Source organism: Ylistrum balloti, unplaced genomic scaffold (genome assembly GCF_031769215.1).
Source record: "Ylistrum balloti isolate Yb309-2 unplaced genomic scaffold, AGI_CSIRO_Ybal_v1 Utg370448, whole genome shotgun sequence".
Classification (NCBI taxonomy): Eukaryota; Metazoa; Mollusca; class Bivalvia; order Pectinida; family Pectinidae; genus Ylistrum; species Ylistrum balloti.
The window spans coordinates 102,180-121,917 of NW_026782298.1; the positions used below are offsets into that span (position 1 = coordinate 102,180).

A 19,738-nucleotide genomic window follows, 5' to 3' on the forward strand; every position below is an offset into this window, starting at 1 on the left:
TGATAAAAAGTAAAGTTGTTGAAAAAATGAGCGGAAATACTTAGTAAACAACATTTGCTCTGAAACATATGTAAGTCAGATGTTTGATTTGTAAATATCTCTCTGTTTTAAACCACATAAAACAACGTCTGAAAGTCTACCCTTTCAGGACTAAATATATTTTAACAACTCTAACCCAACTCTCTCTTGCACTCTTCCTGTTAATGTAACTTTGTGGTAACAAAGCAGCCATCGAATAAGTGGATTTTGAAGGCAAGTGTTAGGAGTAAAAAGAGTGCGGGCAAGTGTTAGGAGTAAAAAGAGTGCGGGCAAGTGTTAGGAGTAAAAAGAGTGCGGGCAAATGTTAGGAGTAAAAAGAGTGCGGGCAAGTGTTAGGAGTAAAAAGAGTGCGGGCAAGTGTTAGGAGTAAAAAGAGTGCAGGCAAGTGTTAGGAGTAAAAAGAGTATAACTCGATCTCTGATGATGCATAAGGCAGGAGTTCCAAACTACGTCATTAAAGCTGATGATATCACTACCGAAAATTGCCTGACTGCAACAGCTTGTGTGTTTATATCAGACACTAAGGTCAAAACTAAATTATAAATCATGTCTTTATCACAGACTGATGTGAAAAATAAATTATAAATCATTTCTTTATCACAGACTGCGGTCAAAACTAAATTTCAAATCCTCTTTATCACAGACTGATGTCAAAACTAAATTTCAAATCATGTCTTTATCATAGACTGATGTCAAAACTAAATTTCAAATCATGTCTTTATTAGAGACTGATGTCAAAACTAACAATACGTTATGAATACATTGGTTGAGATAAAATTCTAACCTGTTATTGATAAATAACTCAACAACGGTTATATAATGTACAAGATTTCGTCAATGCTGATTATAGTTTGTTTGCTCATGCTGACCTTTGACCCCTAAACAGGTGAAACAGTTACGTCACAGTTTGTATTGGTGCCACGGCACATTTCGAGTTGTAAGACCCACACGTAAACCCACGTTCCCCTCTGACCCCTAAACATATGAAACAGAAGGAAGCCTTGCAGTTTCGACAGTCCATGTGTTTGCATTGCTCCTTATGTTCAATCAAAATTTTACAATTTGGACACGCCCTTATTGATGGACATCCGGGCACTTTCACTATTTCCTTACGTGGGCACGTGCTGAGTATCTGTCTTGCAGAGTCCTTAGTGCAGCTATGGTTATCTTTCCACGGATAAAGACAGTACCAACAAAACTCAAAGTGAGGCTTTCCAGCGTCCCTGCAGTATATACACAACACACATGGGTCGTCGGGTCTTTGGCGTTCACACACGCAGCGACAAAATGGACATTCACGCACTCCCGCCGAGAGATTGAACCAGTTCCGGTTGATGCGCGATTCAAACAAAACACGTTCGTCGGTTGACAAGCAGGCGTTTTCAGCTACTTCCGCAAAGAACCATTCCCAATCACAGCGTTTTCCGTCGACGTCAACAAAACACTTAAACGACGTTCGTTGTTCTGTGAGCTGATTCCAACAGTAGCCGTATAGGTTGTCGGGAGCTGTAACAAGCATAAAACTTTAAACCTATATAAATATATACACTTAAGGTAGCACGACACGGTGTGGTAAAAACAACACCACGTACACAAAACCACACGAAAGACAAATAAATTAATAAATCCTTATGAAAATTCATATGTACATGTTGACAAGGATGATGTCAGGTTTCGTATATTACAAAATATTTTCGTAAAATGTTGAAGGACAGTTTCAATCTGTATCTTATTACCAAATACAACTATTATTGGGGCAGTCTCAAATCTGTAACGGAGGGAGAATAAGGACCTGTTATTGTACAGGCAGGGAGTGACGGAGGGAGAATAAGGAACTGTTATTGTGCAGGCGGGGAGTGACGGAGGGAGAATAAGGATCTATATCTGTTATTGTACAGGCGGGAAGTGACGGAGGGAGAATAAGGAACTGTTATTGTGCAGGCAGGGAGTGACGGAGGGAGAATAAGGATCTATATCTGTTATTGTACAGGCGGGAAGTGACGGAGGGAGAATAAGGATCTGTTATTGTGCAGGCGGGGAGTGACGGAGGGAGAATAAGGATCTGTTATTGTACAGGCGGGGAGTGACGGAGGGAGAATAAGGATCTGTTATTGTACAGACGGGGAGTGACGGAGGGAGAATAAGGATCTGTATCTGTTATTGTACAGGCGGGGAGTGACGGAGGGAGAATAAGGATCTATATCTGTTATTGTACAGGCGGGAAGTGACGGGGGAGTGACTGTTATTGTGCAGGCGGGGAGTGACGGAGGGAATAAGGATCTGTTATTGTACAGGCGGGGAGTGACGGAGGGAGAATAAGGATCTGTTATATCTGTTATTGTACGGGGAGTGACGGATCTGTGTGTGTTAGTGCAGGCGGGGAGTGACGGAGGGAGAATAAGGATCTATATCTGTTATTGTACAGGCGGGAAGTGACGGAGGGAGAATAAGGATCTGTTATTGTGCAGGCGGGGTGACGGAGGGAGAATAAGGATCTGTTATTGTACAGGCGGGGAGTGACGGAGGGAGAATAAGGATCTGTTATTGTACAGGCGGGGAGTGACGGAGGGAGAATAAGGATCTGTTATTGTACAGGCGGGGAGTGACGGAGGGAGAATAAGGATCTGGTATTGTACAGACGGGGAGTGACGGAGGGAGAATAAGGATCTGTATCTGTTATTGTGCAGGCGGGGAGTGACGGAGGGAGAATAAGGATCTGTTATTGTACAGGCGGGGAGTGACGGAGGGAGAATAAGGATCTGTTATTGTACAGACGGGGAGTGACGGAGGGAGAATAAGGATCTGTATCTGTTATTGTACAGGCGGGGAGTGACGGAGGGAGAATAAGGATCTATATCTGTTATTGTACAGGCGGGAAGTGACGGAGGGAGAATAATGATCTGTTATTGTGCAGGCGGGGAGTGACGGAGGGAGAATAAGGATCTGTTATTGTACAGGCGGGGAGTGACGGAGGGAGAATAAGGATCTGTTATTGTACAGGCGGGGAGTGACGGAGGGAGAATAAGGATCTGTTATTGTACAGACGGGGAGTGACGGAGGGAGAATAAGGATCTGTATCTGTTATTGTGCAGGCGGGGAGTGACGGAGGGAGAATAAGGATCTATATCTGTTATTGTACAGGCGGGAAGTGACGGAGGGAGAATAAGGATCTGTTATTGTGCAGGCGGGGAGTGACGGAGGGAGAATAAGGATCTGTTATTGTACAGGCGGGGAGTGACGGAGGGAGAATAAGGATCTGTTATTGTACAGGCGGGGAGTGACGGAGGGAGAATAAGGATCTGCTATCGTACTTACTTATTGCATGATTGCATGACATGATACATCGTGGCTCCTCCTCCCAAGGATTTACCATATCTTTCTTTGTGGTTTGGAGCCAGAGAGGAACTTGTCTGTCGGTATTGTGGATGACCACCTGAAGAGGATTCTGTACGTCCTTTACAAATAAACTTCCGTCTATAATTCCTCCATTTTCAACAATTTCGATGTCATATATGTTTTGTCGGAGTACTTTGGCTACAATAGACTTAGCTTCCGTAACAGTGTTGCTCTGAAACAAAAACAACAATTTCAAGATAACTGTGAGTTCAGATTCACAAATTCATCAAAACACGGGGAATTAATGTACCTGTACATTGTATTAAAATGATTAAAACAAAATTAAAACGCCAGTAAATTAATACTTCATTGTTTTGTTTTATTTTTAACACCAGAGTGTATTTGTATGTACATTAGTTGTATTCTTAACGTATCTACCGGCGGTAGCATATATTTTTGTAAACAAAGTGAAGTCAACAGCCTGTCTAATCCAACCAAAAATGTCACTCCCCCATGGTGACGAATTAGACAGGTTTCACTGTACATTCAATAAGACGAAGTCAAAATGCTACTGGTCAAGAATGCAAATTTGCACACGTGACATCTTATCAATGTTTAGGGTGACAGAAAGGACGAATACAAAACAGGTCATTGTTGCACACCTTTCTTAAAACCCGATCATGTAATTTTGACCCAATTCTGTCTAGAGAATGATTTAGTTAAGGGGTTCAATGTTTGAACAATTGATCGGACCCACTAGAGAACGGAAGAGGTCCCAGAAACACTCGGACAGTGCATCAGAATCCCAGAAATTGGTGTAGTTATCTCGTCAGCGGCTATACCAGATTGTTTCTTATTCTTTTCTAAACATAATAAGATCAATATTTGATTAATCAGGAGTGTTACTATAAATAAATTGCAAAGACATTTGTGTGATATACAAGTGCTGTTTTCCTTATTGCTTATTTTGATATTGGTTATAATTCTACCGGATAAACATTTCTTCAGTACTTTGATTCAAATTCGATTCTTTACAAATGATTTTTGTAACAATATATCACGTGATAATGATATCTCTTTGATAAAGTGTCTGGTGTTTCGAGCGTCCAAAAATTGACATTACTTTTGTCAAGGTGAAATTTCCTGTTGATGTCACCGGCTAGTCTTGAAAATAAAGCATAAGCCCTTTACTTAAGTAACTAACAGAGAGCCTAAACATAACTAAAAAGGGAAATCGAAAGTGAAAGTAGTTCCCTGAACCAACAATACGATAAATGGTGATACAGCACTAAATGGTGACCTGGTACAATAAAGTGACAACTTCTGTATAGATCTACTAAAATAATATAAAAAAGTTTACTTTAAAATTTACAGTTGAACCATAAATAGTCTACTGTTTGCTAAAACGTAACACCATGTGGACACAGGACCATATCAAGCTAAGACAATACTTAATCTTCTGAAACATGAAACGGGCTAGTTTCACCATTATCCTGCGGTTTAACCACGTCATGTTGCTTAGACTTCGGCTTCGTATTTTCATGACAACAGTAGTTAACACGTGTATTTTTAATGTAATAGATATATTGAGTATCTAATGTTATATACAAACGTAAACATATAGTGTACGTCTTAATGTATGCTTACAAATGATATGAAATACTGAGTACTGATTTAACTGTCCCAGTGAAGATCTCAAATATAGCAGTTATTTGGCCTAACATCTTAGGCAACGGTAAATATATTACACAGTGTACTTTATCGTATATATAAATTAACAACAGTTATTAAAAATTTACTTTAACAATCAATACTTCCTCTTGTCACAATTAAAACTGTATGGGACTTTTCACTCACCCCTATAAAGCTTGCACGTTGGAGTGTTGATTCACTCAGTCTCTTAAATTGTCCGGCCATGTTGAAATGTCACGAGGCAGTTAAATTATGTTAACTTTATGTAAACCGAAAGTTGTTAGTAAGCAGACATTCGGAGTAATCATACCATATCTATAAATAGCTTGCGCGAAAATTTCCACTCTGTGTGTATGACATAAGCTTGTTGCTGTTTCATGTCACATTTGTCAACATGAATGTCGTATCTCATTTCGTTAATCTGACTGGTCTAGGAAGAACACCTTCAACAATAAACGTAAAATTCTAAGAAAAATGTGATTTTCAGCTTTGACTTTCGATTTCTTGACCTCTTTAATAAAATATCTTTAGAAAATAAACACATCCCACGTAATCGAGCTGAAAATTAGAATTTTGATTTTACTTTAAGAAGTTACCTACGTGCCTACAGAAAACAGCAACTGACCTATCATTTTTGTGTGAACTCTGTTCAAAATGTTTACTTTTCTCGTCAGTTAACGTCACACATTAGTGGGACGCTTATTTGTTTAACAATAATTGATTAGTGATAAATGTTTGGTCTTTTTCCGATGGGGAGGGGGTTGGACGGGGCATTGTTTTATATCAGGGTTATTTGAAATATTGAAATAAACGAATAAAAATCAAATCAGCTGTTCATTTTGTGATTAAGTTAATCATCATAACTATTGTCTTCATTGCTCGTTATATGGTATCGAACCTGTTCTATTATTTATTTTGTAAGACACTGTTGTCAAATTGAAATTGCGTACACAGAAGCTGTCAATAAACTACCCTCGTCTCTTCGTTCGAAGTTGAGAAAGAATCAATGAAACATCGATAGAATTAATTTCCAGTCGAAAGGGTTCGGAAAATATAGCGAATTGTCACAAAGTTATAAAGTAAACATTTCACATACAGAGAACAATTACACTCTACCACGTAATTTCTCGCTTTGTGATGTGATATGATCTTGTAAACAGTAACACAAAAGAATAAAAAATATATCATTTGAAAATCTATTAATTAAAACGCATGGAAAAGCAGAGAAGGATATTCTATTTGTGAAATAATCTACATCTTCACATAGCCTGAGATATTTTGTGTATATCCTGGGTAGGGGAGTCGTGTATCGATAAGATGGAGGGAGGGGCGAGCACTTTTCATCATTTTACAGTTAATAAATAAGTGATACATTAAATAGTTACCTATTGCGTTTTAATTTAGTTTGAATGAAGCCAAATTGACGTCTAAATCTGACAAACTATAATTTAAATAAAAGAAACAACTGTAATGTAGCAGTTACTTCTTAGTCGTCAATAAAAAGATTTATAAACATTTTTTAAAAACAAAGCCACTGTTCTTCATTGTTTAAATCACATACATATATCCTAAGAAAGGCCCAGAAATCCTGTACCTGACCGTCGTTACTTTCACTTTCCTATTAGTTCATACCCTAATTATCACGTAATCGGGTACATGTGTTAAGTGACGTGAAGTTATTTATAGAATACCAGGAATTCTCTTTTTCTAATTTACAGATTAAATCATGTTTAAATACGGTGTCAGCTAGGTATTTTGATGACGTATGACATAGTTAAGTACAGATATAGATATTAGACCGTGATATACTGAACCAGAAAAGCAAATACATATGACAGTATATGTACAAATGTGACATGTACACCAGATAATTATCCAGTACATCATATTATTGATCTTTTGAAAACAAAACAATCTAACAATAATAGGGTTTGAATGTACGCTGATTACTGACTATAAAGTATTGTATATTAGGAACACTGACTATTAACTATAAGATATTGTGTATTAGGAACACTGTCTACTGACTATAAATATTGTGTATAAGGAACACTGACTATTAACTATAAAATATTGTGTATAAGGAACACTGACTATTAACTAAAAAATATTGTGTATAAGGAACACTGACTACTGACTATAGAATATTGTATATTAGGAACACTGTCTACTGACTATAGAATATTGTATATTAGGAACACTGTCTACTGACTATAAGATATTGTATATTAGGAACACTGTCTACTGACTATAGAATATTGTATATTAGGAACACTGACTATTAACTATAAAATATTGTGTATAAGGAACACTGACTGCTGACTATAAAATATTGTATATTAGGAAACACTGACCACTGACTATAGAATATTGTATATTAGGAAACACTGACTGCTAGCCATGAGAACGTCACTTTACTTACTAAGATTGACCAATATTGATGAGAAGGCTCATTTTGTCAGTGAAATATAAGAGAAATATCGCACTAGTGACGTCATCACAACAACTAATGACTTAATAAGACGGTTCCATGATATCTATTTTTGTACGATTTTGTTGTTTAACGAATATTTTGTAAATAAATTTGAACGAAAAGGAGATGTTAATTATCAGCTGTTAATATTTTTGTTCGTAAATATAGAAATGAACCACGTCAAGAATGGAAATAAATACATTTATTCAAAATCACTTATCTTAGAACATCCAGCACAGTCTTCAACAGTCTCATTACTATGGTAACATGCTAGTTCAACAAAGAGAGTGACACGTGAATCATACGACTGATAGAACCCTTTCAAATGGCCGCAAGGTCGAGACATCCTTCAACCAAAAGTTATATTTCTAGAGATGTTTATGGTCTACATCCTTGTTATCATAGATGTCCATATTCACATATCAAATTTCCTGGTTTACAAAGCACCTATCATAGAAAAACTACCATAGTAAGTCTACTGCCATAGTAATTCTTATACACTATGTACAGCAAGAGTTTAATAACCTGTTTCTCTGACACCAACTTACATAACCATTCACAATACTATACTAGTTACTATGCAGTAAACAGTTGATCTAGGCATCAACATGATTGAAATAAAACATTTTACTCTGCCTTATTTCCAACATCTATTCCGCATTTATTATTATTATTATTATTTTTTTTTGTTTTTTGTTAAACCAGATCGATATATCGAGTTCATTAATGAATATATCTTTCATTTGGTCAAACACTTTCCGACTTTTGCATTTCCGACTTAATGCAGAGAGATATGCAGGTATTGATTGCTGTCATAAGTTTGAGTGACAAATGACGTCGTTTTCTATTGACGTTACTCACACAAACAGATGACGTAACAATCAATACCCGCTCACAAGAGCAGATAACTCTGCGTGGCGAATAAACGAAATGCAGTACATTAGTAAAAGCACTGAGTGTAATATCCTCAACTCTCACTCACATTTAATAACAAGAGATCAAATGACCACAAAGTTGATTCTTTTTCTTCCATTTCAAACTGTAACAAGGAGACGCATTTATACTTAGAAATAAACAAACAAAAGTCCTCGACAGGAACCGTGCACTAATAAGTTCAGTCCTGTTGCATCAATTCTGTTAGAGTTGACATTACCACACCATTTTGTATCATTCCAGCTTTTAGCTACCAGATATACATAAGAAAGGTCTCGGTGCGCACGAGTACACCCCTAATCCCCCACCCACCCCCCAGGACAATATACTTTATGATGTTGTACTGATGACGTCATATGTCTAAGTCACAAGTTTGAAAAAAAATCCTGGATCACCGGTGGCGTAGGCTGACCTATTGACCTCCTGGTAGCCTGGTAACAAGTTGTACGAGGGACCGATCCTTCATGCCCAGGTCGGCAAGAGTTTTATAGTCGGTTTTTGCGTCGCCAGGGCGATACGTTTTCCCTGCGTACACTATCTGTAAATACTGTTTTTCTACCCCACGTCGGTCCGAGATCTTCTGGAACAGCAATGACAGATTTTCACCCTACAAAAGAAAGAAAAAATTAATTAAACAGGATCCGCTCATATCAAAAGTTGTACAAAGGAGACATAGTTAACTATCACCATTTAATTACAAATTTATGTTACCTACAGTGGAGCTAGACAATGAATTAAACTGTATTATACAGCTGTGTCGTCCTTCTAGAATTCGGCAGTGATACTAAGGGTGTATTTTGTCACAATTCTAAATATTTCATTAAACAAACTATAATGATCTGAGAAATAATTTTACTTGTTTTGTTGCATAAATAGAATTTTGAAAAATAAAAGATATTTCAAATGTTACGCGTTTACACGCCAGTAATCAAGAAAGAAAACAAAGTTTATATATACTTTTGGACAGTTTTTTTTTTACTTTTGATGTTCGTTATGTGTACTGACGGAACAGCCCGATAAGTCATGGAATAGCAAATCTTTGGGAACTTATAAACAAGACATTACTAATAAACAAAACGGAACTTACCGGCTCCACATCCACTAATTGTGTCTTCCCGTCTGTTCCAGCGCTTACCATGATTTGAATAGGCATCTTGTAGAAATTAGTGTCTGTCTGTTTATTTAATCCTCAACTCTGCTCCTGACTTCTCTGATCTAATCGTCAGTTATTGGATTTTCCTTTTGAAACCGAAAAAGAAATTAGAATTCCCTGTTGGTATTTATAGTCAAGTGCACATAGGGAAGGCAGTCAATTGATAAGAGACATACGTTTGACCTTGACAACATACAATAAGGTCAAATCTATTGTTGACATCGTCAGACGTGCAGCACGGACTGAAATTTACATCTGTATCGTCTGCCCACACCACTAGACGGTGACGTCATTTACATTGTCGACAATGCTTCTACTTTCAGTTTCGGTTCTAAGAACGCAAAATGAGTACAGTCACGGAGAAATTATCATTGTAGACACGTTCGATATAACAACATTATATTGACCAAGATCACGTTCGATATAACAACATTATATTTACCAAGATCACGTTCGATATAACAACATTATATTGACCAAGATCATTCCAAAAGTACTTTTCTATCAAGTTGACAGGTTGTAAATGTTACGGGAAAAAAAACAACTTTTCAGTCCATTCGGGGTTTACTTTCTCTTTCACATCTACATAGACATGTATGTAATCACATAACTTATGATCATGATATAAATTTATCGTGTGTCATACGTCTCCGATACCGTTTTTAAAAACAAATACCTCCGTTTGATTATAAATTTCTCAGGCGGTGTTGTGTCGTTAAAAGTAACTTTTTTTCTAAAGATGGCTAGTACAAAAATATCCCTGATTATAACAGTCACACTGACAGACGTCTGTACACGGGTTTTAAAACTTACAGGTCAGTCACCTATCAAAACAGATTGGTTCACTATACTGTCCTATTTAAGTTTACAGAAGTGTAATCAAAAGTTGAGTCTACAACACAATATGTAAATATTTTCACCTGGACCAACGGTATGATGTGGTAGCATATTAAAGATCAGTGCACTTTAGTGTCAACAGGAGTCCGCTGGGCCGCAGAGAATAAACACCAAAATAAATCTATTTATGTAGAAATAACAAGAATATATGTATTAAGTACTGGTATCTACCTTCTGATAGATACACCAAAACTCAGTACAATATCATACTTACGTGCTTTCACGTGCTGGATACGCGGCGTTACTCCTGATATACTGTCGTTACAAATTCTAACTTATGTATGATGTTACTTGCTCAATACCTGATATCTCGTCTGAAACAAAACCGAAACAACCACAGTTATATTACATCTATTGGTTGTGCAATACTAGTTGGTAAATGAAAGTTGTTTTTTTTTCTGAAAGGACGGCTACTAGTACTTAGAAATGTAACGTTTTCATTTTCGATTTCAACTTACTACAATGACAATGACTATATTTCAGTATGACTAATACCATAGTATCATTAATTGCCTTATTTCATATTGGTTCAATAACTAGGTCAACATGAAATTAATTCATTAATGACACTTTTATTCATTAAATAAGTTTAAGAATTAGAAACAATACAATAAAATATCTATTTGATATGAACTGTTATTACACAGTATAGATTATATCAACACGTACACAAATCTCTAGGTCCATCTGTACAATACACGTGATTGAATTACTGTTACAATAATAAACATAGGGTACAGTACACATATATTGTATCAACAGCTAAGTCAGAGACATGCAAGTTTAAAATCCACTGACTCTAAACATATTTGTTAAAGCTGCAAAGTTCAAAAGTCATAGTAAAATTAAGAAGATGTAGAATAAATCTGATGAAATATATTTCTAAGTTGTAGAGAGAGAGAGAGAGAGAGAGAGAGAGAGAGAGAGAGAGAGAGAGAGAGAGAGAGAGAGAGAGAGAGAGAGAGAGAGAGAGAGATGATTAGAATCGGTTTGAATTGATTATGAAATCGAAAACTTGATCAAATATAACTTTGTTTGATTGACAGTCTAAAGTTTCATATCCATGTAGTAATATATTTACTAGAACATCAGGTATTAGCTCAACAACAAGAATCGGATTGACATTTGGAGCAATTTCATATTTTCATCTCTTTCTCTAGCTGTATAAGGACATTATATCTCGTTTCTGTGGGAAGATTGCGCTGTAAGAGAGAGAGAGAGAGAGAGAGAGAGAGAGAGAGAGAGAGAGAGAGAGAGAGAGAGAGAGAGAGAGAGAGAGAGAGAGAGAGAGAGAGGGAGAGGGGGAGAGAGAGAGAGAGAGAGAGGGGGGGGGGGGGGTGGAGGATGGGTAGGTGAGAGTGTGTGTTTCGTAGTGTTTCCTCGTGTACAGCAAGTTCAGCATTTATCAGAAGATAAAAAAACAGCCTGTTGGTTTCATCGTCGACATTTTTTCATGAAGGTATTGATGTTACAGCTATGTTACATTGATATACAGCAATAGTGTCAGAGAGAAGTCACATCATGCCAAGCTCCTGGCTGTTTGTAACATCTCAGCCTAGCTTCTTAATTAGTTTACGGACAGACGACACAACTCATACAAATGGCATCAACAAGCATGGACTACTTTTTATTCGGACCATCTCAATACTCTACATGTAAGTACAGGGTAATGGTCGAGGAGTATGAATGGATCTTGGGATCTTCCTAAGAACCGGAATCGGATCTATTATATCCGGAATTACTGATAGTGATACTACTACACTACACTCCTTCCCTTTAAATTGTCTTGTCCATGTACACAATCAAAATAAGATCTTTGAAACTTCAAATTATCTTTAACCAGTCTTTGGTATAGAATTACTAACTGAAAAGAACACTTATTAAATGTTACTGAACATTTTAACCAAGTCAATCAAGAACAATCCACAAATCAATGCGAACTGGAGGTTGACGATGCCTTGGAGGATTGCGTCTCAATGGAATGGAAACTGAGGCATCAGGAGCGCACGGTGAGTTCCTTGGAATGTCTGTCTTATCGGTAGGTGACAACATGGTTGCTGGATTTTGATTTCAACATATTTTATTGTATCAATATATACATTGGGATTGGGCACAAGTTGCCCAACTTATATTAAGCCCTTTCCTGAAAACTATTGTACAAACAAATATACAAGGTGGCATGTTTAAGTGACAAATGTATCAGAGAAGAAGAAGAAGAAGAAGAAGAAGAAGAAGAAGAAGAAGAAGAACGAGAGAGAGAGAGAGAGAGAGAGAGAGAGAGAGAGAGAGAGAGAGAGAGAGAGAGAGAGAGAGAGAGAGAGAGAGAGCTAACAGCACAATTGTAATCTGACGTTTATGAAGATAATATAGTTAATATGGTCCCTCCCAGACAAGGACAACACCATGAACTGTTCACTGTACATTGCTTTCTAACTTTTCTAATGGTTGCTGGAGATACCTGAAGAGGTTTGGACACAATAGGTGTTGGAGATGTGTCTGATGAAGTCAATGACAATTTCTGCGGTGTCTGTTGTATCTCTGGTACTGATGTCAAAATAGCACTTGGCGTAATCGGTTAACTTGTAGGTAAACTTGTGTCAACTACACTTTCAGTCTCCATTTTTGTTGGTCCATCATTGAGTATTTCCTCTCCCGATGACACGACATGATCGACATGTGCATACCGAATATTTGGTCCGACGCGCACTAAGTAGGTCAAGGGACCCAACTGTTTTACAATCTTCCCTGGAACCCATTTCTCCAGTCCTCCGCGAAAATTCCTGACACGAACTGTCTGGTTCACCACAAATGATCTAACTTTCACTCGCCCTTTGTCATGATGTTTCTTTTGAATCATTTGCCTACGACTAACTCTCCCCTCCAAATTAGGTTGTAAGAGCGAAAATTTGTTTCGGAGTTGTCTCTTCAAAAACAATTCCGCGGGAGACACACCTGTTACAGAGTGAGGTGTTGACCGGTACTTCAACAAAAAGTTACTAAGGCGATGCTGCATGGAATACTGTCCATCACTGTTTAAAACCTGTTTCAGGAGTGCCCACTTAAGGATTAGCACAGACCGCTCCGCTGCACCATGTGATGCGGAATGGTACGGAGGTACAAGAGTATGTTTCACTCCGGTCTTAACCATGAACTGTTCAAATTCACTAGAAATGAACTGGGGTCCATTATCTGATACAATCTCCTCGGGGAGACCATATGACGCGAATAACCACCGCAAGACCTCAATTGTCCAATTTGAGGTTGTGGACGTCGTGTGAAACACTTCCAACCACTTCGAATGGCTATCTATAACAACAAAAAATGTTGTTTGTCCTTCTCCGCGAAGTCAATGTTAACCTTTGCCACACTCGTGTTGGCCAGCTCCACGAAAAAAGTGGTGCTACAGGAGGTGTGTTACATGAACTTTGAATCACACTACAGGCATTGACCGAAGTACCGGAATCCGATCTATTATATCCGGAATTACTGATAGCGATACTACTACACTACACCGTGTTCACATATATCTAAAGAAACTCCCAGTTCATAATTCGATTTCTAAACATTCAAATTCCACAGGGTCAGTTTCAAAGATTTTGCAAAAACAGGAAGGTACAGACAAAATTAATCAGCCTACCGTCAAATTCCATTCCAGTGAAATAGTTATTCGCAGAAATTTATCACTTGATCAATATACAATGTATTTATGTAATACACGTCATTTGTGATTTATTTTTAACATCAGTGTATGTAGCCAGGTGATAGAATACATCATTTTAAAATCATCGCGCGTAAAGCAAGTATGAAAGAATGTATGTATGTGCACGTCGAGCACGGACTTCACGTCCTCTGTCCAGTCACCGCCAACTCCCACCAAGAGCCACCAAACTCGCACAGCATCACTCAGACAGTCAACACGTAGGCTAACCTGTCAAATCTGAAGCGAGAGCACCAAAGCTGGTAAGCTTAATTAATATAAGTCACATTAATATATTTTAATCTTCAAACTATAAATACATTCCTCATAATTTACCGCAGTGTGCAAGGTGTGTGAGTGAATGTGTATTTATAATTGTATTTTTAATTTTAGGTCTTCTTCAGACAATTAAATCATTTTCCTACCAAAGAAGGGGTTTTGGTAGTCTATCCACCCACGGTTACATGTATAAAATACTAAAACTATTTTAACTTAGAGTAGAATACATATACAACTATCTCCACCATACATTCTAGTCTTCTGTCTTGTAACTATAGAAGAAGGAAGAGAACTTACTATCTACAGTCCTACATGAACAGAGGTTTTTTAAGTCATCGCCACGAATCCTTATCAGGTACATAGGATATTACACAAACATAAAATGTATGACCGTATGTTAGTTTCACTTTCGTTTTCTATTGACAAATACGGGATAACCAAATAATATATATATATATATATATATATATATATTAATTTCCAGTTATTTATAACGCAGATGAAATGTTAAAAGTAGCAACACGTAACCAAGTAATGGCGCTATACTAGATCACTTCCATATATGGATGGTTGATATTCAAATTAAAATTTTCCCATATCTAGCCATGGTGCACTAATCCGTACCCCATAGTGCATGATGCTTACGTGTGCACGGCTATCCGACCTCAACAAAAATGGATTTTAAAACAAAACATTTAAATAGTGTTTTGTATAACTTTGTTTTATTAAGTTTTGAACTTGCATGTATATTTAAAGAGGAACCTGAATGCTTTGTCACATATGTGTCATTAAATCAAATAGCCTTTGCTCGTTCAATTACCGCAAAAATCGTCGAAAACGATCCACGCGTTCCAAAGTTATTGTCGAAAACGCTAAAAACACACCTGAACGAGATCATCGAACGGCACTGTAACAGAGTTCTTCAGTAGTGACGTCACTGGTGTGAGCGCGCGTTCTGTCCCACTCCGGCAACCATTAGTTTTCTAGCAGAAGCCAGGTTATATCGTTTCGTTTTTTGGGCCTACTTAGGTTTCAAATATTTGTGAGCGTTCGTGGATTTTTCTGTCAATTAGTGATATACATAGACCTCCGACAAAACGGGTTACAGGTGACAGGACAAAATGCGCTTCCACTAGAGACGTCATCAATACCCGGATGTAAATCAGGGTAGTTTGTTCGCTTGCTTGATTAAGATCTCGAAGCAGGTGTAAATGGGAAAACGGATTGTCGAATTTCGATGCGGTTTTCAGCATTTTTGTTCTTATACAACAACAAATCCATTGAAAATCGAACCTATCATCATTCAGGATCCTCTTTAAGGATTAAATCAGATACGTGCCTTGTGTACTCCAGCCTCGATGTAAGTGTGCCACTTTCGTTCTGTAACCCGTAACCAGCGATGACTAAAATATGTCCCTTACAAATGTTTAACCTTGTATCACACCTTGTTTATGTTCATTCCCACCAGCGTCTGTTTATTTACAGATAGATTAGAAAGAAATGACTTTATTTCAACAGAAACATGGGTTTTGTATGTGTAAGCTATAAAGTCATCCAATCATTTTAGTTACTGACAAACATAAATATGTATGAGAGACTTTTCTTTTTGTTGGTTGTCGTTGTTGTCTTTGTAAATAATTGATTTTAAAAATTAAAAATAAATAGTAAAAAAAAAAATAAATAAATGACAAGCAAATATCCATAACCTTGAGTTTGCTTATTGCCTTGCCGTGAAGTACATTATAACTTGTCCTCATCGAGAGATGAATCGCTCTAAATATTTGTAAAAGTATATTGTCCACCTTTAATGAAACAGTTTCCTCCCCATAGTATCGTAATTTATATCTATTGAGCATTGATCAAGAGTTTACTTTTTACCTACGAATGTGCTAAAATGTCAGGAAAGTAATTTAGAATTAGGTTCGAAAGACATGATAAATGGAACACAGTATTAAAAATGTAACAAAGTATTAAAAAAGCAACACAATATTAAAAATGTGAAAAAGTATTGAAAACCTAACACAGTATTAAAAATGTAACAAAGTATTAAAAAAGCAACACAATATTAAAAATGTGACAAAATATTGAAAACCTAACACAGTATTAAAAATGTAACGAAGTATTTAAAATGTAACACAGTATTAAAAAAGCAACACAGTATTAAAAATGTAACGAAGTATTTAAAATGTAACACAGTATTAAAAAAGCAACACAGTATTAAAAATGTAACAAAGTTAAATGCCAATACAAAGTGAAAATGTCTTTAAACTTCTTGATGACGTCATTGAGCAGTTAATTTACTAAAATCACAACTCATTGTTGACTCATCTCACTGTCTCTTTATTAACATAATTATAGATTTCGTAAATCGTAGCAACGGTACTACAGCGTATGAATGCACTGACACACTTTCATGTCATTCTTTTGTTTCGTTCCTTAAGCTCTCGCGGTAAGCACGTTTCGTTTCAAAGCGTAAATGATGAAAATAGAATGCAACTTTCAAAGTAGTGAGAACTTAGGTAAACTATCCCTTTATTGGTATTAAGATGATATTCTTACATCATCTGTATCGACATTTTTTATCTGTGATATGACGTAACACGGTATCATGGTTTTTCCTTGACGGCTCGTCAAAGCGAAAGTAGACCACACGTCGTCCTGGAAAAAATCTCATATCGAATGTTATGAAGTGACTGGTAATTACTGTCGGTATGGGTGATATAACTAGAGTGGTTGGATGGTTGACACCGATTGATTTTTGTAAAACATAGATAGTATTCATAATTCAAACCAACCCCTGGCCTCTCATTGCCACAACAATATCGTTATGAGAACTTTCATGATACATTGGATGTTTATATGAATAATGTATTTCTTATCGAGTAGCCGTCTTCAAAAAAACATTTTAAAACTTCTCAAGTGAAACCTTTTGGTTACTTAGAATATGTCGTTTGAATTTTTAAACAATTTTTACATCTTCGACCATGAATATAGGTCAAGGCCCTTTTTTCACAAACTAAACATGAAAAGAAGTATCGAGACAGTATCATAATTCTAGATCTCGTGGTTATTGTGACGTCAGACGAACACCGAACCACACTAGGATTTTCGAGTCAGCGAGAATGAAAATGGGAACGTTTGCCAAGAGAGTAAGACATTCAATGAATAAGTAATTCACCCACGTTTAAAATTTAACTTAATTTGGAAACGATTTATAACTATTACATGAAAGATAAATATATAAAATGATATGGTGACATTTAAATAATGAATTAAAATACGTTTCGATACTTTTCAATTTTATTCCTGGTGGAATCGAAGTAAAATGCTTCTCGAATTCGGGTGGCGCAGTGGTAAAGCACTCGCCTTTCACCTAACCGTCCGAGATTCGATTCCCGGAATGGACGTGAAAAGGTATGTGGTCACCTGCTCGACCATGTGGGTTTTCCCCTGGAACTCCGGTTTCTTGCCACCGTAAGACCCCTCACCCGCTTCCATCCGGGCCAACAAGACTGATTAACATAAGATGGTTTCGAAATTGTTGTAAAATAAATCCTGTTTATATTTAATTAGGAAAAATGTAACTCCGTTAAAAATGCGACGTTATTAGAGTTAGCTTTGTCACTGACAAATATTTTTTGGATTCTGTTTAGGACTAGCTGTTCAATTTTTATTCTTTCGTTCTTGAGCTTCCCCTTTGAAGTTTGACGAGATGAAAACCAAATCAAATATCTTTTGATTTTATTGTAGAATAGCTACCAAAATGGACACTCCTCAATTACAGCCGCACGTGGAGGACAAAGGAGGGATTTTAGATTGTTCAATCTGTTTTCAAAGATTTAAGAATCCAAAAGAGTTAAACTGCCGGTGTGTATTTTGTCACATCTGCATTCATAAGTACTTTCAGTCTCCAACTCAAAAGGAGGCCGAATGCCCTTTGTGTCATTCACCATCTGGAAATCCGCCGGAATTAAAGGACGTGTCTCGTCCATTAGAAGAAATATTAAAGACCAGTCAAACGGCTCGAAGCACTTGTGAATCATGCAAAGAGCAAGAGCGGGTTCCGTACATCTGCATCTACTGCCAGTCATGTCTTTGTGAAAGCTGCAGGAAACGCACGTGTCAAGGCACCATTGAAGGCGAGCAGACCGAACGTGAACACGAGGCTTGTCCTTACAAACACATCTCAAGAGAGTTATTACGTATAATACATATAAATAAACACAAAATGTGTCCAGTCCATAAAAATGACTTGGTCACCTTCTGCGAGGAATGTCAGGAGTGCTTGTGTAACTTCTGTAGGTTAGATAAACACCCTCATCACACTTCAACTGACATCAAGAAGAAATTTCAGAGTTATCTAAATAAACTGCTGGATCAAAGTCATTCGCTAAAGAAAAAACTGAAAGAGCACGAAACTGTTCAAGACATTTATCAACATATAATTGACAATGCTTCAATTTCTAACATCATCAGCGTAGAACCATGCAAAGTTCAAATAACACGGTCTCAAGAGAGGGCCAAGATGTGTGACCATCTTGTTAAAAACATTACACAACTACAGATATTTGGGTCCCCGGAGGCCATTTTGAAAATTGGTGTTGAAATACAAGACGATATTCTAGAAGAGCTGAAACAATCACCGTTAAAAGACATCCACGTCGTTTCTAAATGTTGGCAGGAGATCGATAACATGCTGCGTGTATCGGCCACAGAACAGGGTTCAGCTAAAACGGACAATGAAACTGTGACAGAGTTTAAGCCATCAATGGAAGAGAAGACGATGACTGGTGAATGCTTACAGGATAACAGCGACAAGGACCAGAGTTCGAACCTTGTAAGTGACGACAGTGCATCAATGACCATTTCAGACATCAACCACGAGAAGAGAATGAGACCAGCAACAACAGTGCATTCATCCACTGAAACTCTAGAACCAGATGCTTCCGGGACCTTTCACAAACACGACCACCAGCACAAACCATCAAATTCTGACAAAGGAGACGCAATCACAGGAAAAATACAAGTAACAACCTTATCGAGGGATGACCATCAGAAAGTTCAAATAACAAAACAAAAAACTTCAAACAAGATATCAGGTATCAAACGTACCATACAGACGAGATCTTGTACTTCCGGGGTCAAACATACCATACAGACGAGATCTTGTACTTCCGGGGTCAAACATACCATAGAAACGAGATCTTGTACTTCCGGGGTCAAATGTACCATACAAACG

General features: G+C 37.2%; 3 protein-coding genes across 3 annotated transcripts; all 3 read right to left on the bottom strand.

Annotated features, from left to right (window-relative positions):
* Positions 1-934: 934 nt before the first annotated feature.
* On the bottom strand, positions 935-5,292 carry LOC132554829 (potential E3 ubiquitin-protein ligase ariadne-2-like). The gene is made up of 3 exons (XM_060219152.1): positions 5,233-5,292; positions 3,355-3,607; positions 935-1,545 (listed from the first exon to the last, which is right to left on the bottom strand). Exons 1-3 carry the CDS (start codon positions 5,290-5,292, stop codon positions 935-937), a joined length of 924 nt encoding a protein of 307 aa, XP_060075135.1.
* A 3,520-nt stretch (positions 5,293-8,812) lies between these two features.
* On the bottom strand, positions 8,813-10,823 carry LOC132554889 (uncharacterized). Its single transcript, XM_060219222.1, has 3 exons — positions 10,738-10,823; positions 9,561-9,712; positions 8,813-9,080 (listed from the first exon to the last, which is right to left on the bottom strand). The coding sequence occupies exons 2-3, from the start codon at positions 9,624-9,626 to the stop codon at positions 8,886-8,888; spliced, it is 261 nt and encodes an 86-aa protein (XP_060075205.1). The 5' UTR covers positions 9,627-9,712; positions 10,738-10,823; the 3' UTR covers positions 8,813-8,885.
* A 2,275-nt stretch (positions 10,824-13,098) lies between these two features.
* Positions 13,099-13,671, bottom strand: LOC132554830 (uncharacterized protein K02A2.6-like). The gene has a single exon (XM_060219153.1). It carries the CDS (start codon positions 13,669-13,671, stop codon positions 13,099-13,101), a length of 573 nt encoding a protein of 190 aa, XP_060075136.1.
* Positions 13,672-19,738: the final 6,067 nt, after the last annotated feature.